We start from the raw sequence: 20,332 nt of genomic DNA on the forward strand, positions 1-20,332 counted from the left end.
GAGAGGTACGAAACAAGGAAGACGGAAGACCTTCACGCATCAAAGCTGGCGGCGACGACATAGGCCATCCCATCTTCCATCCATCCATCCACCCACCCCCATCCACGACCATCATGCTCCGCACCGCTGCTGCTCGTCTCTCTCGCTGTACGTCCACTCGACACCACCAACGCGCACAACGCCGCTGACGTCCCCCACAGCTTCGCGCCAGTTCTCTAGCTCGGCACGTGTCAACTCTTACGCTGACACGATCAAGAACATCTGTGTCAGTGAGTAACCACGGAACGTCTACAGCCGTCGAGCAACCATGATCTCATCGCGACCACGGCCTGCCCTACACCCCCGCACAGACCCCGCATTCGTAGCCGCATACTGACCTCGACACAGACAAGGACACCAAGGTTCTCGTCCAGGGCTTCACCGGCAAGACGGTGAGTTATGTTTCCCCGACTCTGGCCTTCTGGCTTGGGCGATCACTCACTAACAACACAGGGTACCTTCCACTCCCAGCAGTCCATCGACTTTGGCACCCGTATCATTGGCGGTGTGAACCCCAAGGTGAGTAGATAAGAGAGATGGGATGCGGGGCTCGCTCGGCGTTCATGTCTGCCGCCGGCAGTATCGACTATCGCTTGCATCGTCATCGACGTCCAGCATCAGGAGTGTGTCGTCACATGTCTGTCTGTGCATCTCGCATGCCATCTGCAGTCCTGAGGATCTCAGTTGGCTTGTCGCTGTGACTACCTCGCCGCGTTCCCACACCGCGACCCTCTCGGTTGCTCGCCTAAATTTTGTGTGCGCGGTTGCTGACGTTCCTTACAGAAGGCCGGCCAGACCCACCTCGGTCTCCCCGTCTTCGGCTCCGTCAAGGAGGCCGTTGACGCCGAGAACCCCTTCGCCACCGTTATCTACGTTCCTCCTGCGGGCGCCGCCGACGCCATCCTTGAGGCTATCGAGAATGAGATCCCCCTCATTGTCACCATCACTGAGGGCATTCCCCAGCGTGACCAGCTCAAGGTCTACAACGCCCTTCGCTCGCAGAGCAAGTCGCGTATGATTGGAGGCAACTGCCCCGGAGTCCTCGCCGAGACCTGCAAGCTCGGCATCATGCCCGGTCAGGTCTTCTCTGAGGGCAACATTGGTATTGTCTCGCGTTCAGGAACCCTCACCTACGAGGCTGTCAAGTGAGTAACTGTGGGGCATGCTTCGGTGTGCGCCACGGACATGTGAGCGCAGACGAGGCGTTCCCCGATCGCGGTGACAGCCCTTCTTCTGCGCCGAATGTGCACGGCCTTGTGTCTGCGTCGGTGGTGCGCAGTCGGACACCAAGCAGCTGCTAATACGGCGAACACAAGCTGACAATCCCAGCCAGACCACCCTCGCCGGTCTCGGACAGTCGCTCACCGTCGGTATCGGTGGTGACCCCTTCCCCGGCACCCAGCACATCGACGTCATCAAGGTCCTCCTCGAGGACCCCAAGACTGAGGGTATTGTTCTGATTGGAGAGATTGGTGGATCGATGGAGGAGGAGGCTGCCGCCTACCTCGCCGAGCACAACAAGGGCCCGAACGCCAAGCCCGTTACCGCTTTCATCGCCGGACGTACCGCTCCCCCCGGACGCCGCATGGGACACGCCGGAGCCATCATCTCGGGAGGAAAGGGCGCCGCCTCGGACAAGGTCGCCGCGCTCCGCGCCGCCGGCGCCCAGGTTGTCGAGTCGCCCGGCCAGATCGGCCCGGTCATGCTCCAGCAGATGAAGGCCGCCGGTAAGGCTTAGACAAAGACCTAGATGCATCATATGTACAATTTTTTGGCCCGAAATCCCGAGTATAATTGAATGTCATTTCTGTTGTGCCGCTGCGTCTGGTTGCGAAGGTCGAGCGGGGTTGGTGTCACCTGATTGACACGCGCAGACACTCCGCTGACCGGAGAGATGAATGGAGGGCGACATTGCATTTCCAATATCGACATGACTTGGGCCCGATCCAGCAGACAATGCCGCTAAGATAAGATCGGTAGTGGGCAAGAATGGACCTTGTGGCATGCAAGAAGATGTTGGAAAAGCAGCTTCAAGGTAAGAGCCGCACATTGAGGTCCGGTCGGCACTTGGTCGGGCCGTGATTTGTGGGGAAACAGCGGCAAGTGCAGCGGGCATCGATCGGTCTCGTCCGGCGCTCCGGAATTTCGCTCTGTGGAAGGATCATAAACTGCGTCATTATGCTCACTTCTTGGGCTCAACTCGTCTCAACAATCAACAATCATTCAGCATGCTCAGCCTGCGTTCAAGACTTGCTACTCAGGTGAGTTCTCCCGTCCTTCCCACTTCCCCTCTTTGCCCTCTTTGCCCTCTTTGAACCAGCACAGCCATGCGTGCACTACGCACGACGGGCGGAGGCGTTTCGGCAGCAGGCAACAGCAGGCAAGGCAAGGTGATGAGCTAACGGCCAGCTCCCCCGGCATTGCCGAGCGTACGCGCAGGCCTGCGGCGTACCCACGTTTGGCGCTGAGGCCGGCCTCGCCCCAGTCCGGTACCACATCTTCAAGACGCCGCTCGCGTACCCGCTCGGCCTGGAGTTGCAGAATGGCGTCGTACAGGAGCGCCTGAGGCGGAGGCGCGAGGGGGAGGGGGGCAAGACGGACATTTTGTTTTTGCTTGGTGAGTAAGCCCCGAGGCCGAGGAGCCGGAGGAGCCGGAGGAGCCGGAGGCTCAGAGCAAGTTAGCGGGACTGCTGAAGGCTGTCTGGTCGCTCGTCACAACTAGGGGTCGCACGGCAAAAGCTCGGACAGGGGGCAGGCATTCCACGGCGCCCACGGCGCCCCCGCTCGCTCGCCCATGCTAACGCTCAGAGCACACGCCAACCTACACCACGGGCCGGCGGGACAACACGCCTAATCCCGACGAGCTCCACCCCGAGGAGAAGAAGGTGGTCAACGTCGGCGCGTCCTTCCACATCACCAAGCGCGGGGGCCAGGTGACGTACCACGGTCCGGGGCAGATTGTGGGATACCCGATCCTAGACCTGAATGAGATGAACACGCCCACACGGTGCTATGTCGAATACCTCCAGGCGCTGCTGGCCGAGTATGTGCGTGACTTTGGGCTGAGCGTCGATGCGCCGCATGAGGATGGGCATGTGGGTGTGTTCAATGGAAGGAATGAGAAGGTAAGTCCAAGCTCGAGCCGCGATAGCGGCGAGCGGCGAGGACAGTGTCGGCTCTGCAGACAGTCCGCCTGGACAGGATGCGATGTAGGCAAACAGAGGCTAATGCCAGCTCGCATCCATCGGGATCCACCTCTCGCACCGGATAACCTCGCACGGCTTCGCGATGAACATTACGCCCGAGCCCGTGTCGTGGTTCGACCTGGTAGTCGCGTGTGGACTGGACGACGTGCGTGCCGTCTCCCTGCACCAACTCCTCCAGCGTCTCCCCACACCTCCCCCGCATCTGCCCTCCGTCCAGGACGTGTCCGAGGCGCTCGTGCCGCGCTTCCAGAGTACTTTCCAGCGCCAATTCCTCCCCCTCTCGGCCGATGCGACGCGGGATGGCGAAGGGGCCGATCTCGAGTTCATGAGGCGCATTGTGCAGGACACGGAACGCAAGGCCGAGGAATACGTCAAGGAGCAGGGGGGATGGCCCAGCAAGCCGGACACGAGCAGGCCGCAGCCCGAGTAAGGCTTGCGTTCGCTCTCAGTTCATCTCGCGGGTTAGGCAGGAGGCAGTAGGTAGCTGATTTGCATGTACACTTCTTTCCCTCTACTTAAAGATCTCATCTGTCTGATGGGCTCGAGTTCGTACAGAATGGAGGATTGGGCTACAGAGAAGACCGACAGCTCGGACACTCGGCCCCGTCGCACTTCACCCCGCTAGACACACAGGGCCGCTCGATAAAGTCCAGACTGAGGCTCGATCCACACCGAAACCCCACCTCGTCCTCGGTATCGTAAGCAGAGCTTGTCTCAGAGTGGAGGAGCCAGGTGTACTCGAACCCAGCTGGGCTACCAACTTTAAGGTCCTCTGGATTAAACTCGACCCATTCCGACTGGGACTGGGGCTGGGGCTGGGGATCGGGGTCGAAGTACCCGGCCGTCGGGAGAGGCGAGAGGGAGGGCGTGAACGGCGTCGCGAACGGAGTCGAGAGCGCGGGAGACACGAAGGGAGTAGACGTCGGCGGCGAGGCAAGTGCCGTCGCGAACGTCTCCTGTGATGCTGTCGACAGGGCTGAACGGGCCGAGTCGCGCGACGTCCTGCGCGCGAAGCGGGGCGGCATCAGGTGGCCCGTCATGGAGGGTCTACGCTTCGTCTCCCTGTCTTTGTCGCGGAGAGAACTGAGGCGGGACTAGATGTCAGCAGGCCCTTGGGAGCAGGCTCTTGGGCCGACTATGGCATTTGCCTCCTGTGACACTGCAGTGATCGAACCGAATGACTAGCCGAGATAAATTTAGTCGTTGTCTGGTGATTTGGACTCACCCCCATCTTCTTGGTCTCCGAATGCGACGATGGTGAGGAGCCAAATGGCTACCTAGTGTTGTTGTCATCGTGTTCGTTGTGTTCGTCGGGACTGTGGGGAGGGCGTTGCGGTATGCCAAAGAGCGAAGAGGGCGAGGATGATGCGACGGCTGTGATGTGTGTTGTGTGTTGTGTGTTGCTACCGTGCTCGGCAGCTGTTGCGATGGGAGGGCGCCATCCCGATAGAGTGAGATGAGACGCTGCTGGGATCTGGAGGGTCTAGAATCTGGAGACTCTTGTTGTGCGAGACGCTTCCAAGTAAAGTACAACCCAACCACCTCCTTCCATCAGTACACACACGAGTGTGTCAGTGAGCGACCGATGAGGACCATTCGCCACTCAAAACGTGATCAGTCTGCAACATCGCGTTAGATGCCCGATCGCCCCTTCCAGCATACCTGGGGCTTGGGCGTTAGCTAATGTTACTTCCAGTTGTTATGAGTGACAGACAACGCAACGGTCACTCCAGTCATCTACCTTGGTCATCTGTCCGCTGACCCACCAGCCCCGGGCTCTCGGCCCGGTCGGCGACACTTCAACCTCCCGGCAACGCCGGATGGCAGATACCGGCGCGAGCGGCGAAACCGGGCCCCCGGTCCCTAGCGCCGGGCGCCTCCTGGGATCCTGCTTGAGCCTGGTTGAGCCACAGATTCTCCATCCACCATCCACCTGAAATGTCAAGGAGAGCAGTCGCTGGCACTTTTCTTGCTCCACAGATGTACCTTTGTGCACACGAATGACCGGAGCATGACCGACGTGTGCTTAAGTGTCGACCTTGAGCTTGTCTGAGCATGAACGTGTGCAAGGAGGAGGTAAGCTTTCGCCCAATTTCGAGACCCCGAGACAGACTAGCCGCCCACTACTCCTCTGCGCACGCTGCAGCACTGGCGACGCTGGCGTAGTGTTCAAAGAGCCAAAGTTTCAGGCACATTAAGAAAAGGGATCATAGGATCAGCTCCAGGCACGATGCGCGCAGCCTCTTGCTCTTCCTCGCTCGCAGCTAGGCGTTCTCTCCCAAACCCAAGTCAGTTCAGTTGATCATGGTCCGAAGGAGAAGAAGGGATGTTCTGTCGCCGAAAGACATTGGCGCTCTGAGGCGTATCTGGGCGTGGGAGGCGCCGAGCACGCGCTGTCGTTGGCAGAGGCTAGAGGTGGGCTAGGCAAAGCCGAGACATTGAGAAAAAGGTGTGGATCAGTGGCGAGGGGAGGACTTGGAGGCTGCGTGATGGCGGCGTGAGGATATGGTAGCGTGAGTAAGGCATGCGGCGTTACAAGAGTATATTGGGCAAGATCGGGGGCGCGGTAGAATCGAGAGAGAGAGTATTGAATACAAGACCCGACAATAGGATGGTTAAGGACGGCGGATGATGCAAGTAGGCATAAGACTGGGTGGAGGGATAAGGGTCGCTGGGTGGGGTTGAGGTACGCCCTAGCCAGCCCTACAGGCAGGGCTAGCCCTGTCCGGCCCCAGCCGCTGCCGCTGCCGCCTCCAGCCTCCGTGTTAATGCTCGGGTCTCCTGCCTTTGCTGGGTGGCCTGGGTGGGTGGTGCCGCTTACCGTTTCCGGCTGGGCTCTCCCTCCTGGCCCTCCTCCCACACTGCTGCTCACTTATCGTTGATCGCGGGGTAGTGAGTGCAGCTTCTGGTCCGATCCTGAATCCACTCCCTAACTCGTCCTCCTCGCCATCCTTACTCTCCTGTGTCTTGTGTCCTGGTCCGACATCCATCCTACAACACTTTCCCCCGGGACTCAACACACACTCCCTCTCCTCTTCACACACACCACCGCACTCCCCTTCTTCCAACCCCAGCACACTTCTGACTCTTCCATCACACACACACCTAGTGAGTAACGCTCTCTTCAACCACCGCCGCCCACTCCTCCCTTGCTTGCCTCTCGCCGCCGCATTCAATGTCAGACCACTCCTCCAGCCCATCCGGTGGCCTGTGCTGGGACCCGTACCCGGGTTGCCCGGGTTTGCGCTTCCCTGGTCCCCTACGTCTTGCCTGCTTGGGTGCTTGGGTGCAACACAGTGGCCACCGCAACTCATCCCTCCTTGGCATGCCGCCTGATCCCTCTCACGAGTCTCCGTCCTTGTTTCCCCGGACGCCTCCTCGTCCCTTGTCTGCACGTCTGCTCGCGCTCTGCACGGCTGCTCGCGGCTGCTGCACAGAGAGTGGTGGTTCTCGAAATGCTCCAGCCGCTGTGCTGCTTCTCCAGACCTCTTCCTCCCCATTGTCACTCCTTTACCACATAATCACGCATAACACCCAAACCATAACATGGCCACTCCTCTGGACGCTTGCCGCTGCTCATAATGCTGACATCGCTCATCGCCCATCAAGCCCCGTCGCCGCCTCCGTCGCATATCATCCACGCTCGTTCCCTCTCCAGCTCCTACCCCGAACACGAACCCCAGCATCGTTGGGCAGACCACTGGTTCGCCATGGCGCGCCCAGCAGGCAGGACCTCGTCGCCTCATGCACACGGCCATGGCGCCGCGTCGCCGCCGACAAGACCCTCGGCACTTCCGGGTGTGACCCCGACATCGCCCCGGTCGTCCTTCCTGGGCAGCTTTATGCGGACGAGGTCCCGTGCCCAGAGCGTCACGAATGCCGTCGCAGGTGCAGTCCGTGGCCATAGAGTCGGCTCACCGACTGTCGAGCACCCGAACCCGCTCAGCGTTGACGGCGGCGAGGTGTCGCGCAGCGTTTCATCGCCTCAGGCGGGCAACGGGCCCTCGACCTCAAACGGCCAGGACCCGGTCGTGATCCCCCCTGTCGACCCGTCCCTCCGGCGAACGCACCGAATCCGTCTCGTGCCTGTCCTCGAAACTAATCGGTCCTTCACGTTCGCCCCCGTCCTGCGCAAGATGGGAGTCATGCACGTTCCCCCGGGCATCCTGCCCAGCATCGCCGCTGCTTCTGTTTCGGACACCGGCCCGCTCGTCAATGGTCGTCCTCCTCCTTTAATCCTGAAGATTGGCCGTTTCACGGAGCGCTCTAATACGGGTGCTAACGGCGCCAACGGAGCCGTCACTGGAGGGTCCCCTGGAGTCGTTGGCGCCGCGGGAGACGCTGCCGCAGGTGGAGGTGCCGCCGCGAACGGGGCAGCGAATGGGACCTCGCCCCAGCCGCAACCCGCGTCTGTGCCCGGTGGAGGTGGTGGGGACATTGTCTCGGCACGAGCCGCATTCAAGAGCAAGGTTGTGAGCCGCGCGCACGCCGAGATCTGGTGTGAGCCGGGAGGAAAGGTGAGTACTAGTGGCCAAGTGCGGCTTGGCTGCGGGCTGCGTGTCGATGACGGGGGGCGTAGATCCTTCGAGATCTGCAAGATGCTTCATTTGCTGCATCTGGCTGACACACACAGTTCTACATTCGTGACACCGCGAGCTCGTCGGGCACCTTCTTGAACCACATCCGCCTGTCGAGCCCCAATGTGCAGAGCCGCCCACAGCTGCTCAAGGACGGCGATGTCCTACAGCTCGGTGTCGACTACCAGGGCGGCACGGAGGAGATGTACCGCTGCGTTAAGATGCGTGTCGAGATTGGACGCGACTGGCAACAGCGTGGAAACAATGAGTTTAAGTGAGCTAGGAGTCCGCGGGGAAAAGCTGACATCAGTGCGAACGCGATGAAGCAGTTGAAGGCTCTTGGAGGAGGCGAGGAGGGCAAGGGATCGCAGATCTCGCCCTCGACGGCGCGCAAGGGCAAGGCGAGCGTCACGGACTGTTGTATCTGTCTCTTCTCCGTCACCGTGTGCCAGTCGCTGTTCATTGCGTAAGTTCTCTTGCTGAAAAATGGCTAACTTGACCCAGTCCGTGCTCCCATGTGTTCCACTACAAGTGTATCCGGCCTTTACTGGTGCAGCACCATCCTGGCTTCTCCTGTCCGCTTTGTGTGAGTAGAGCTGTGCGGTTCTTTGACGAGTAAGCTGACATCAGCGTACCTTTGCCAACCTCGAGGAGGACGTCGAGACGGAGGACGCGTGGGAGATTGCCTCTCGCCGCGCGTCAATCATCTCTCGGCGCAACTCGAACCACTCGATCCGTCTCCCGCCAGCGGGCGACTCGCCGAACGCCGCGCCCCGCGAAGCACCGGGAGACCCGAGCACGAGTGTCGGGTTCGGGGAGAACAATGCCAGCATCGACGAGCTGCTGGCTGCCTCCTCGAGCCAACCAAGCGAGGACGGGCGCGACGGCGAGCAGCCCCCTCTTGCGCGGCAAACGACCGCTGTCGGGGCCGCAGGTGCTCCCGGCGCTCCCAGTGCCGCCCCTGCCGGTGCGGACCTCATCGATCTGCGCTCGACGCTAGGTGCCGAGCCAGAGGACGACGACATGGCCGCGGCCGTCAACGCCGCCGCCGATAGTGTCGCGGCGGACACGTCGACGACCTCCTCCGCGTCCCCCATGCCGATCGCAGGCGGCAGGTCGAACCATCTGACGACTCCCAGTCGCGACAGGGAATTCACGCTGAACGCGACGACGCCGCTGAACGATGTCTTCCTGAGCACGCTCGTGCTCCAGCCGGGCGGACAGGGTTCCGAGTCATCCCTCTCGCACGCCGAGGTGCGCGAGTCTCCGATCCTCGAGGAAGACGAGCCCCCATTGTCCCCCGACTCCCGTGGGTCCAGGACCGACTTTGAGAGCCCGATGCACTCGCGCCCGACCTCCCAGCGTCCCTCCCGACCAAGCAGTGCCAGTTTCCCGCCCAGTCGGTCGAGCTCTAATCCCCCTGCGCCCCGTACTGCCGCTAGTGCCGTGAGTGCTGTCAGCGCAGGAGCGAGTGGGCTCAGTGGGCTGAGCGGCGCAAGCAGCGCAGCAGCCAACGGTGACTCGCGCGCGGGCAGTATCGCCACTGGGTCCAATGCGTCGCTGAGCACGCCGGCACGCGACGCCTCGGGCCAGCTCCAGATCCCCTCGGGACCCGTGTCCGCTCTCAGCGGACCAAGCCATGGTGTTCTCGGGGGCAGCTTGGGCGGCGGCGCACTCGGTCTCGCGGGCACTGGGACTGGGGCGGTGGGCGGGCTCGGCTCCCCCCTCAGCCTCAACAGTCTCAATCCGAGCCTGAACCCCAGCTCGGGGAGCAGTATCTCCGAGTCCGCCCTTTAGCACGCCCTTGCTCGTGCCAGGAGGCGGGTCGGAGAGGAAGGAACAGGGCGCTGTGAGCGCTGTTAGTTCTCTGCCCGCTGGGCCTGCGAGTCCCCCGCAGCACGCATAGTTTGCTTTCCCCCCCCCCCACTTGAACCATTCTCAGCATGTTCCGATTTTCTTTCACGCATATACGTTTCCACACAAATCCCAGAGATATATACCCCACCTAGCTATCCGTACTTGCTTGCCCGGTTGTCATGATGATAATTCCAAATCTTATGTGCACAAGACGATAAAACTGCTGCATTTCTATACGAAACTAGACTTCGGAACTCTACTTCTAGATTGGATGGTTGCGTTGATTTTCTATGGACGCGCCTGCCACTCAGTCTTAACGATGAGGGGTCGCTGCGACTCGCACTGCGTGCGAGTCTGGGCTTTCACTTCCAGTACGGCGTCGTCTTGACCTCCTTGATGAGCGCGCTCGCGAGCTGGAACCCAGGATCCTCGTCCTGCCTCGCCATCTCGGCGAGCGTGAGGAGTTTCTTGACGCCGACGCTCCACTCCTCCTTATCGAGCCCTGCGTCGCGGAGCGCACTGAGCGTCTTGCGGCGCACGCCGTCATCGCCAAACTCGACCTCGGTCAAGCAAGTGCCAATCTCCTCGACGGACGCGATCGAGTCGACGCGGATATCCGTGTCGAACACGCTCATGGCCTGCATCTCCCTCAGCACGGCCACATTGCTCGATGTCGCAAGGACGAGGAGCCGGCGGCCCTTTGGTGGCCTCTTGCCGAAGAGCACGAGCAGCGCCTGGAGCACGCCGTTACTGAAGCGCGGGCCGATGGGGTTATACTCGAGCAGACGCTCGATGCAGTCGACGACGACGACGGAGAGCGGGCTCTTGTACGCGTCGCTGAAGACCTTGTGGAGGTGCGCGACCTTCTGCGCCTCGGACATGCCCAGCATCTGGTCGGCGGACACGAGCTTGATAAAGGGAAACTCGGACTGCTGCGCGATACTAGCGGCGAGTGCCGACTTCCCCGCGCCAGGCGCGCCGTGGATCAGGCACGAGACCAGATGCGTGCGCTCGCTGTGCCGCACCTGCTCCACGAGCAGGTTGCCCTGCGCCAGCACGTCCTGCACGCGCGGCGAGTAGTGGATGATGCCGTTCTGGATCACCTCGGCGAGTTCCTCCTCCGCCACGCCGAACGCGGGCTGCACCTCGTCCAGCGCGTTCAGGAAGTCGGCACGCGTGATCTGCATCTCGTCAATGTGCTCGAACTGCGCCACGGACCCGACCTTGACGTGCCGGTTGAACGCGAACGAGGTCGCGGATTTCACGAGTCCGTTCAGCTCGGCACCGCTGAAGTTCTTCGTCCGCGCCGCGAGTTCCGCCAGATCCACGTCCGACGCCATCACCTTGTTCGCGCGCATCTTGGCCGTGTGGATGTTGAGGATCTGGAACCGGCCCGCCTCGTCTGGCAGCGAGATCTCAATGTGCACTTCCAGACGACCTGGGCGCAGGAGCGCCTCGTCAATCATGTCCATACGGTTCGTCATGCCGATGATGAGCACGTTGTTCAGCTGCTCGACACCGTCCATCTTGGACAGGAGCTGGTTCACGATGCTGTCCCCGACGCCCGTGCCAGAGTTCGTGCTGCCACGCTGCTTGCAGATGGCGTCGAGCTCGTCGAAAATGATAATGTGGAGAGAGGACTCGTCGCCCTTCTCGCGTTGCTCCTTCTCGGCATCCGCGAACAGCTTGCGGATGTTCTCCTCCGACTGACCGACAAACTTGTTCAGGATCTCGGGGCCGTTCACAACCTTGGGCTCGTTGGCGTTCAGCATCTTGCCGATCTGGCGCGCCATGAGCGTCTTTCCAGTTCCTGGCGGGCCGTACAGGAGGATACCCTTGACGTGCTGGATGCCGAGCTTGTCGACGAGGCCGGGCGGGAAAATACGCGAGGCGAACGCACGACGGAAAATGGACGTGAACTCGGTGTCGAGACCACCGATACCCATGTCCTCAAACTTGAAGTTGGGCGCGAGGATCGCATTCGTCGGCGCACGCTTCGACGACGACTTCAGCTTGATGTTCGCGGCCGGGTTCTTCACAAAGATGACCTCGGTCTGCGACTCGGTCACCACCGTCGTGTTCTCCTGCCCGTCAAAGTTCTGCGTGTTGCGCACAGAGAGCTTGAGCTCGTGGCCGCGGTAGTCGAACACCAGCACCTGGCCCGGAGCGAGGGGGAGTTCCGGGAACGCGGCGAGGAACGCCTTCTCCATGTCCTCGCTATCAAAGACGTCCGTCGACTCCTTGAACCGAGAAACGAAACCGACCTCGAGCTCGACCTGCGCCGCCATCGCGTTCGGCGGAGGCATGTACGGCTGCACGTCGACCGACTCGCCAACAGCCGAGAGCGACATCCACGCTCGCTGGTGCTTGGCCGGTCCAATGTTGCCGGCCTGGACTGCCGGGTCGGGAAGCGTCGCGAGCACATACTGGCTCCGCACGATCACATACTTGCAGTTGAAGTCACCGGGGTTCACAGGCAGGCGGTTCGTCAGCGCCGCCCGCGTCGACGGGCACTGCACAATGCCAAAGCTGAATGTTAGTTATGTCTGGGAGAGACTGAACTCACGTTCCACCACCGCCGAGGGCACCGCCTCGAGACGGGTGCTGCGGCGTCTGCGGAAGACCGCGCTCCTGGCGCGGCTGGTACGAGATGGGCTCAGGCTGCTTCTCGCTGGGGTAGTCCTGGTAGTCGTTGTACTGGCGAGGCGGAGGCTTACGGTGGCTCTGCGGTGCCGGCGCCGGCGGCGTCGGACGCTGCTGCTCGTGGTGCGAAGGGTAGTCGCTGTAGCGATCGCCGCCATACTGGGCCGGGGGTGGAGTCGATCGGTACGGCTGGTGAGACTGGCTGTCGGGCGTGCCAATTCGCTGGTACGAGTCGCCACCTCCGGCGGCACCACCGGCGGCGCGTCGAGCCGCAGGGGCATTCGGGTTGCTTCGATTGAAGAATGACATGAAAGTTGGGGGGTGAAGTTGACAAAGCCAACACCAGTGACGTTGCCGAGTCCTAAAGTAGGACGTCGTGGCGATGACCGTGCGGTGGGTGGCCAAGTCACGTGATGGGTTATTTACCTTTCAGGGCCGCGGGCGATGATCGCTGGAGGCCGGTGCTAATGGGGAATTAGGGGCGGACACAAATGAATTGTAATTGGATGAGGGTGCTTGTAAATGGGACACTGGGAAGGATGAGTAAGGTGAAGTGTTCCGTCTGGAGGATGAGACCGGGGCCGCATAGTGTGCTTTCCATGTCACCCGAGCTCACCGTGCTCGACTGCGCTCTTGCCATCGACACCTTCTTCCCCGTCATCCCTCACACACACCCAGTCTTACCTCTTGCGCAGCGACGCCCGATCCTTTGACCCCTATCTGAACCAAGTGCTCCATCACCTCGTCAATCCTTCCAGCTCTTGCCGCACCGGAAACCCCTCTCTCGCACCCGTCCTCGCGTTCTTTCATTCACAGCCCCCGCAAGGGGAGCACAAGCTTCACCATGGTCGAAGCAGCCTACCTTCAGGCCGTCGCCAGACAGCCTAAAGATGCCCGACCAGAGAAGCTGTACGAGGTGGGTATCTAGCCGCAGACGTATGCCTGACCCGCAGAAACTGGAGATGGTAGGCAAGGGTGCCTACGGTGCCGTCTACAAGGGACGTCATCTCGCGACAGGTCATGTCGTGGCACTCAAGATTATCAACCTCGACACAGAAGACGACGATGTTAGCGACATCCAAAAGGAGGTCTCACTGCTCCAGCAGCTCATGTCTAGCTTTGCGTCGAACCACGGTGGGACAGTCGCCATGCCAAACGTCATCAAGTACTACGGCAGTCTCATGGAAGGCCCGAAGGTGTGGATCATCATGGAGTACGCGGAGGGTGGAAGCATCAGAACATTGGTAAACTTGGTGGGGCGTCCAGTATAGCTGACAGACAGTCTCGAGCGCAGCCGCTGAAGGAACTACACATTGCTCTGATCATGCGCGAGGTGTTAGTTGCCTTGACCTTCCTCCACAAGAATGGCATCATTCACCGAGACATCAAAGGTATGTTGTCCCGGCCAGCTCGTCAACTAACATGCAGCGGCCAACATCCTTCTCACGGCGCAGCCACCCCGGATTTTGCTGTGTGACTTCGGTGTCGCCGCTCTGCTGGCATCGAACACGGCGAAACGTTCAACATTCGTCGGAACGCCGTACTGGATGGCCCCGGAGGTCGTGACGCAGGGAAGGCTGTATGATGTCAAGGCGGATATCTGGTCACTCGGTATCACGCTCCTGGAGATGGCGCACGGCGAGCCTCCGATGTCGGGCCAGCCAGCTGCGCATGCGGTCAAGATCCTCAGCGACAAGAAGTTGCGGGCACCGAGACTCGACGGCGGGACGTGGAGCAAGGAGATGCGCGACTTTGTCGTCGCCTGTCTGAACGAGGAGCCGTCGGACCGTCTGACGGCCGAGGAGCTCAGCAAGATGAAGTGGATCAAGGCGCAGAACAAGACACCGCTGACTGCGCTGAATGAGCTCATCGTGCGGTTCCAGCAGTGGAAGGAGCAGGGTGGGCAGAGGATGAGTCTGGCACCTGGTGTTGGTGCCCAAATCGATGACGACTCGGGTACTGTTAACGGCGATGACTGGAGCTTCGTAAGTTGGGGCGACGCCGCGGGCTAACTCCACCCAGACTGTTCGCTCACGGATGAGCATGCTCTCTGACCAGCCTGATGAGGCTCGTGAGTTATCTGGAGCTGAGTAAGACTGACCTCAGCTGCGACGAAGGCGCCGCCAGAATCGCTGCGACGCCTATTCCACGATGACTCCGCTGACTCGGACCCATTCCAGTCGCCGTTCGCACTCCAAGCTCCGCCAGTACCTGAGACGCCCGGGGAAGATACAATATCGTCGACAGACGACGGCGGCACAGTGCGGCAGTCGCGGAAACCGCGGCACCTGTTCATTGTGACGAACCCCTCCAACCCCTCTGCGCCCGGATCGGCGGCGAACACGATCGGTAGTGGCTCAGAGGAATCGCAGCAGGCGACCCCACTTGCGCGGCCGCTCGTGCGCCCTCCGCCGTTGCCACCCAAGGAGGGCTCTCTCACCGCCGGACCGAGTGGATCGAACGTTCCCACCTCCCGCTCGACGCCCGACATGCCGCACCCGGGCGCACCCGTCCACCGCGCCGGTGGCAGTGACGCTGCGGGACTTCGTGGCTTCCAGTTCCCGCTGATGACTTCGGCGGCCGCGAAGCCGAACGTGCCGCCACCGCAGTTTCCCCGTTCTAGCAGTGCGCAGGGACAAGCTCCGACAGAAGAAGAGCTCAGCCCTCTGGGACCGCCGCCGACGCCTCCCTTCGCTCGCCCACCGATGATGCGTCAAGCTTCGCACTCGATCCTCGAAGGACGAGGTGCGAGCCAAGCCCATGCCGCCGCCCAACAACTCGCCATGACCGCCAGCGACCTGCCGCAGAGTCCTACGAAGGCTCTCGCGGTGCCCCGCCCCGGTGGAGGCGGCATGGGCATGATGCGCTCGCGCTCGAGCTCCCGCGCCGACGAGGGTGTAGGCACTAAGGGCTTGCGCGATCTGCTCAAGCTCTCGCCGGCCGTGCCAGACAACAGCGACCTTCTTCCCCCGAGTCCGAGCAGCCACACGGCACCGAAGGCGTTCGTGCCGCTGTCTTCTCCGCTCGCTCTGCCGAGCAGCAACGAGCGCGACACTCGCCCCGACCCGCCCTGCGGCGCTCCCCCCGTTAACGCGAGCACGGTCAGTTTACCTGCCACGTTCTCGCATGCGCCGATGCCGATGACGCCTGGTCTGCCCGCACCGCCGACAAACCTGCGCCCGTTAGACCTGACACGCGCGGAAGGGGCCGGCGACGCCCTCTCCGAGCTGGAGAGCACGGTAGACGACCTGCGCGCGTGGCTCGACGTTGTAGAGCGCGGACTCGATGATTTGCTGCACGTCGGCGTCGTCGAGGACGACGAGCGCACCCCCCTTGCAAACGAGAGGAACCATCTCGCGTCCTCTGCCGGCAGCGCTACCAGCACAGTATCTAGCGCGTCGACCATTACGAATGGTGCGGCGGCGGCGGGTACAAGCACTGCACCGGCCGGCCCGTCGCCACTTCGCTTCTAACATCATAGAATAGACTACACGCATCAGCACATTCATACCTGTTGTACTATACGAATGTATGCGAATGTACGCGACGGAGCTCAGCAAGTTGGGCGTGGCCTTCCAGGTGGGCGATGGTGGTCGAGGGAGAATGCCGAGCCCTGATTCCGACGATCGGTGTCGCGTGCAAGTCCGCAAGGTCACATGCGCATATCTATGATTACGGCCGTGGGCATGGTATCGGCGGACTTGTCCGTGCAGCAGCGTAGGCAGGTGAGAGTCTACAAGGGTTCTCCGTGTCGACTTGGAGAACCCAGTTGTGGAGTAGTGGTGCTCCAGAGGGAAGGGCCGGTCGGCAATAGCCGAGTTCGGCCTTCGCCGTCGTGGATGCCGAGCAATCTCTGCCATTCCTCTGCTGGAGCACGCCGGTCCAAAAGACTTGTGCTTGTCCGGTTAGCGCGAGGCCCACCTTGTCTATAACAACGCTGAGCGGGGCTTTCGTGGCCCTTTTATATCATGCTCTCCCTCTTTGCCGCTGTGCGCCGCTCCCGCCCTCCGCCAGTGATCATTGCCATGTCGCGCCCGAATTCGACAGCTCCCCCCGCCGCGGCGGCCAAGAAAGTGCCGATGGTGCCCAAGCCGAGCAGCTCGTATGTATCAACCCCGCACTCCGGATCTCCGGACTTGCTTCCCCTGGCCTCAGATGCGGCCTGACCAGCGCTAACACCAAGGATCATGGTGCTCTCGCCGACGAACCAGCTCCTCCTCCTTCACCGTGTCCAGACCTCGACCTCTTTCCCATCAGCCCACGTCTTCCCCGGCGGCAACCTGAGCAAGTTCCACGAAGCCGTGCCGGCCGAGGACGCGCAGGACCGGCACCGCGACAGCGAGGCCTACCGCCTCGGAGCCATCAGAGAGACGTTTGAGGAGGCCGGCATCCTGCTGGCGAAGAAGAAGGGCGGGAACGGGAACGGGGATCTGGTCGAGCTCAGCCCGGGCGAGGTCGAGGAGGCGCGGAAGAAGATCCACGGCAACACGGTCAGGTTCGGGGACTGGGTGGAGAGTGTCGGCGGCACGCCCGATGTAGGTGAGTACGCGGAGGCCGAGGTTTCTGGTCGAGACCTCCAAGAGCTTGAGCGGATCGCAGATGGCCCCTCGGAGTGCCGATCGCTGCCGGGGAGTTGAGCGCTGGAGCTAACGACAAGACGGCCTCATCCCGTTCACGCGCTGGGTGACGCCCCCCAACGTGCCGAAACGCTTCACGACCCAGATGTACGTGTACATGCTCCCTCTGGGCTCCTCAATCGCGGCGGAGCGCGACGCATCCACGGTAGTGCACACCCCTACGCACGACGGGGGGATCGAGCACACGGCCGCAGCCTTCGACGACGTCTCGGACTGGCTTGCGCGCCAAGCCCGGGGCGAGATCATTCTCTTCCCGCCCCAGCTCTACCTGCTCACTCTCCTTGGTCAGTTCCTGACAGGACCGGGAGACTATGCCGCGCAGCGTGAGGCGCTGCTCACCTTCCTGAAGAAGACGCCGACAGGACCCGGCGGACATCCGACCGCCTCTATCCCGTGGGGCGAGAAGGTCATTTCGCCCGTTGGTCTCGGCATCAAGAGAGCGGATGGACGGAATGTTCTGAGCTTGGAGGGACCGGGCAAGGAGGTCAAGACACAGGATCCCACGAGAGCTGGAGACCACAGCCGCGTCGTGCTCGTCAAGCCCACCAAGCGGGGTCCCTCCGAGGTCGAGATTATCTGGAGAAGCGAGCTCGGCGACGAGGCAAACTCGGCAAAGGTCGACTACGAAGTCGTCGTGAGCAAGCACCCTAGCCGCGACCCCAAGCCGGTCGCCGCGAAGCTCTAGGCGACCTTTATACCAATAAACGTAGAAACAGTGATAGTGACAGAAGTTCGACCGATGTAACCCCATGTCTTGCAGGACTCTCCAGACGCAGTCCCGCTCATTTTTAAGCGTACAGTCAAATACATGGAAAAATGCAAAAGAGGCTGAGTCTATGTCTTTGGGGTTCCTGTCTGTGTGGAAACAAGGGAAATGGGAAATGCAATGTGTTTGTTGTGGTCTTCTCCTCATCAAGACTGCGTGCCGAGCTCAGCTCTGGGCACGGCGCCAGGTGGCACTCGGCGGCACTCGGCCTACGGCCTCGTGCTTGCCTAGCTCTCGTTCCTCCCCTTCATCCGCCCAATCTTGTTCTTCCGCTTGTTACGCAGGTTGCTCTTGCCGTAGCTGCCCTGCTTGAAGGGCATGGGTGCGCCGTGTCCGCCATGGCCCTTGCCCATGATCTGGCTGCGGTGGTTGGGACGGTGGTGCTTGCTCTTCTTGGGCGAGTGCGGGGCACGCTTCTTCGGCGACTTGGGGGATTTCGGCGAGCGAGGGCTGAGCAGACCTGCGAGCTTCTTGGCTGAAGGAGGCGGCGTGCTCGGCCTGGCAGCACTCGAGGAGGGGGCAGGAGGGGAGGTCTCCGGCGGCGTGGGTAATGGCGCAGCCTTGGCGGGCTTCGCGGACTTCGCGGGTTTCATGACCTTGTCGCCCTCGTCGTCTGAGGATGATGACGATGACGAGGAAGACGAAGGGGAGGAAGAGGCGTACTGCTGGTTCAGCTTTGAAAGGGCCGGCGTCTCCGCCTTCTTCGATCCCTCCTTCTTCACTCCGTTCGGGACACCGTTCGGACGCTTGTTCGGCGACGGGCTGTCTTCCTCGCGCTGACGCTTGTTCGAGACGGCGGGGGCGACGGGCGTGGCAGGCGCTGACGGCGGCTGGTCACCGTCAACCCGGATGTAGGACAGGAGGTACGCCGCGCGGTCCTGGAGGACGTCGCTGGGGCGGACCTGACGGACCGACTCGTCGTCACACTCGTACCAGCTCCCATCGCTGCCCTTGACAAAGCTCGTGTAGTGACCGTAGTGCAGCGTGCTGCCGTGGTGACACGTAACCGCGAACAGCTTGTACTTGGCCCCAGTCCCCGGCTCAGTCATGTACTTGCTGATGTCGATGGTGGGCTTGTAGTCGATCAGGTTGTTAACCTTTGTAGCCTTCGTGCTCCAGCTCGTGAGCGAGAAGCCAAACCGCTTCAGGTGGAAGGTTAACACGGGCGGCGCCTGGGCAATCCGCATCGACTTGGTCGCCGCCGACTTGCGCTTGCAGCTCTCGCAGTTGTACTTGTTGTCCCCATCCAGCCGGTCCTCCTTGATGTAGTTGTCAAGGAGCTGCTCGACGCTGAGCGTCGCATTCTTCGACCGCGTCGCAATGTCAAGCGACAGGTCGAGGATCGTGTCAAACGTGTCGCTCGGCTTCCGGCACGACAAGCAAAGAACGCGAGACCGCACCTTGCCGCCCCAGATCTTGTACACCCACGTCGAGTGCTTGATCTTCTCCGGCAGATCCTTCGGCTTGCCCGCCAAAGCCGAGTTCTGCAGCGCATCCGTCACGAATCGGAAGAACTCGTGCGTGTCCTCCTGCCTGTGCTTGCTGAAGCCTTTCTTTATCTCTGTTCCGGTCAGTTCGCGCTCTGATGATTTAAACTCACGTCCAAGATGATTGTGGACCGCTGTGGGACGGTATGCGCGCCTGCCGGAGAAGTGCTCGCCCGTCGCCATCGAGCGCAGTGCGCACAGCATGCAGAACTTGTTACGTCCATGCAGCAAGCCTTCCGGTCAGCTCAGATTCCCAGCACTGCTCGTCTGTGTCCTCTCGTGATGTTTGTTGACGTGATGGTCTGATGGCCGCGTCTGTGCGTCCGGGCCACCCTCGGGTTGGTCACAGACAACATCCCTCCGCCCCTTCTCGCCTCCCGCGAGACGCGACCAGATACGCGCAGATAGCCACGGCCCCCAGTCCTTATCAGTCGCAGGGCGGAACCCTGCAGTTCGCGCGGGCACTCACAGTCCTCTCGGTCATGCGCCAACGCCACCCTCAGCACCGGCGGGGTGTGCATGATGACCTGCAGCGTTGCGTTCGCGTAGCACGACATGGAGCCGTTGGCCAGTCCGGCAGCTGAGCGCGACTTCAGCTCCTGCGGCCAGGTCAGGTCGAGCGCATCGGCAGCGTTCTTAGCGCTGCCCTTCGCCTTGTCCTTCTTGCCACTGGCCGGGGTGCCGTTCGGCGTTCCCTTTGACGCTCCATTCGGCGTACCGTTGGGCAGACTCTTCGGCGTAGACGCATGGCCGTTAACCAGCGCCTTCTTCGACGAGCCGTTGCCGTTCGGCGTGCCGTTCGCAAGTTTCGGTCGCCCGTTAGATGTACCGTTCGGCGTTCCCTTCGGCGTCGCGTGCCCGTTAGCTAAGGGCTTGACTTTCGGCGTCCCCTTAGGTATGCCGTTGGCCGAAGACGACTCGCGTTCCTTGCCCTTCGCCGACGGTGGCGGCGACGCGACGCCGGCGCCGGCGGCTTGTATCCGTCTGCGGAAATGTTGAGGGTAACGGGGACTATCCGGCGCTTGGTGTTGCTCGGGGACGCGCTCTTGGCGCGCTGCTGAGGGCTGGCCATGTTGAACCGGTTGCCGCCCTCATGGAGCACGCCGGTCCAAAAGACTTG

The 20,332-nt window shown here is 61.6% G+C and overlaps 8 protein-coding genes across 8 annotated transcripts; 5 read left to right on the forward strand and 3 right to left on the reverse strand.

The window, feature by feature from the left end:
- Positions 1 to 113: 113 nt before the first annotated feature.
- On the forward strand, positions 114 to 1,777 carry A1Q1_00225 (succinyl-coa ligase alpha-chain, precursor; the record flags this gene model as incomplete). The annotated part of the gene is made up of 6 exons (XM_014326553.1): positions 114 to 147; positions 201 to 269; positions 388 to 431; positions 493 to 558; positions 823 to 1,184; positions 1,369 to 1,777. The coding sequence occupies 6 exons, from the start codon at positions 114 to 116 to the stop codon at positions 1,775 to 1,777; spliced, it is 984 nt and encodes a 327-aa protein (XP_014182028.1).
- A 1,550-nt stretch (positions 1,778 to 3,327) lies between these two features.
- A1Q1_00226 (uncharacterized protein) lies at positions 3,328 to 3,675 on the forward strand (the record flags this gene model as incomplete). The annotated part of the gene is made up of 1 exon (XM_014326554.1): positions 3,328 to 3,675. The coding sequence occupies one exon, from the start codon at positions 3,328 to 3,330 to the stop codon at positions 3,673 to 3,675; it is 348 nt and encodes a 115-aa protein (XP_014182029.1).
- Positions 3,676 to 3,707: 32 nt separating this feature from the next.
- On the reverse strand, positions 3,708 to 4,270 carry A1Q1_00227 (uncharacterized protein; the record flags this gene model as incomplete). Its single annotated transcript, XM_014326555.1, has 2 exons — positions 3,708 to 3,866; positions 3,929 to 4,270. The coding sequence occupies 2 exons, from the start codon at positions 4,268 to 4,270 to the stop codon at positions 3,708 to 3,710; spliced, it is 501 nt and encodes a 166-aa protein (XP_014182030.1).
- A 1,277-nt stretch (positions 4,271 to 5,547) lies between these two features.
- Positions 5,548 to 6,235, reverse strand: A1Q1_00228 (uncharacterized protein; the record flags this gene model as incomplete). The annotated part of the gene is made up of 2 exons (XM_014326556.1): positions 5,548 to 6,044; positions 6,118 to 6,235. 2 exons carry the CDS (start codon positions 6,233 to 6,235, stop codon positions 5,548 to 5,550), a joined length of 615 nt encoding a protein of 204 aa, XP_014182031.1.
- Positions 6,236 to 6,826: 591 nt separating this feature from the next.
- On the forward strand, positions 6,827 to 9,619 carry A1Q1_00229 (uncharacterized protein; the record flags this gene model as incomplete). The annotated part of the gene is made up of 4 exons (XM_014326557.1): positions 6,827 to 7,762; positions 7,879 to 8,096; positions 8,327 to 8,408; positions 8,453 to 9,619. 4 exons carry the CDS (start codon positions 6,827 to 6,829, stop codon positions 9,617 to 9,619), a joined length of 2,403 nt encoding a protein of 800 aa, XP_014182032.1.
- Positions 9,620 to 10,041: 422 nt separating this feature from the next.
- Positions 10,042 to 12,631, reverse strand: A1Q1_00230 (vesicular-fusion protein sec18; the record flags this gene model as incomplete). Its single annotated transcript, XM_014326558.1, has 2 exons — positions 10,042 to 12,208; positions 12,246 to 12,631. The coding sequence occupies 2 exons, from the start codon at positions 12,629 to 12,631 to the stop codon at positions 10,042 to 10,044; spliced, it is 2,553 nt and encodes an 850-aa protein (XP_014182033.1).
- A 535-nt stretch (positions 12,632 to 13,166) lies between these two features.
- Positions 13,167 to 15,795, forward strand: A1Q1_00231 (kinase; the record flags this gene model as incomplete). The annotated part of the gene is made up of 4 exons (XM_014326559.1): positions 13,167 to 13,238; positions 13,285 to 13,566; positions 13,777 to 14,307; positions 14,503 to 15,795. The coding sequence occupies 4 exons, from the start codon at positions 13,167 to 13,169 to the stop codon at positions 15,793 to 15,795; spliced, it is 2,178 nt and encodes a 725-aa protein (XP_014182034.1).
- Positions 15,796 to 16,509: 714 nt separating this feature from the next.
- Positions 16,510 to 17,644, forward strand: A1Q1_00232 (uncharacterized protein; the record flags this gene model as incomplete). Its single annotated transcript, XM_014326560.1, has 2 exons — positions 16,510 to 16,861; positions 16,980 to 17,644. 2 exons carry the CDS (start codon positions 16,510 to 16,512, stop codon positions 17,642 to 17,644), a joined length of 1,017 nt encoding a protein of 338 aa, XP_014182035.1.
- Between the last annotated feature and the right edge of the window lie 2,688 nt (positions 17,645 to 20,332).

Source organism: Trichosporon asahii (genome assembly GCF_000293215.1).
Source record: "Trichosporon asahii var. asahii CBS 2479 unplaced genomic scaffold scaffold00018, whole genome shotgun sequence".
NCBI classification, from domain to species: Eukaryota; Fungi; Basidiomycota; class Tremellomycetes; order Trichosporonales; family Trichosporonaceae; genus Trichosporon; species Trichosporon asahii.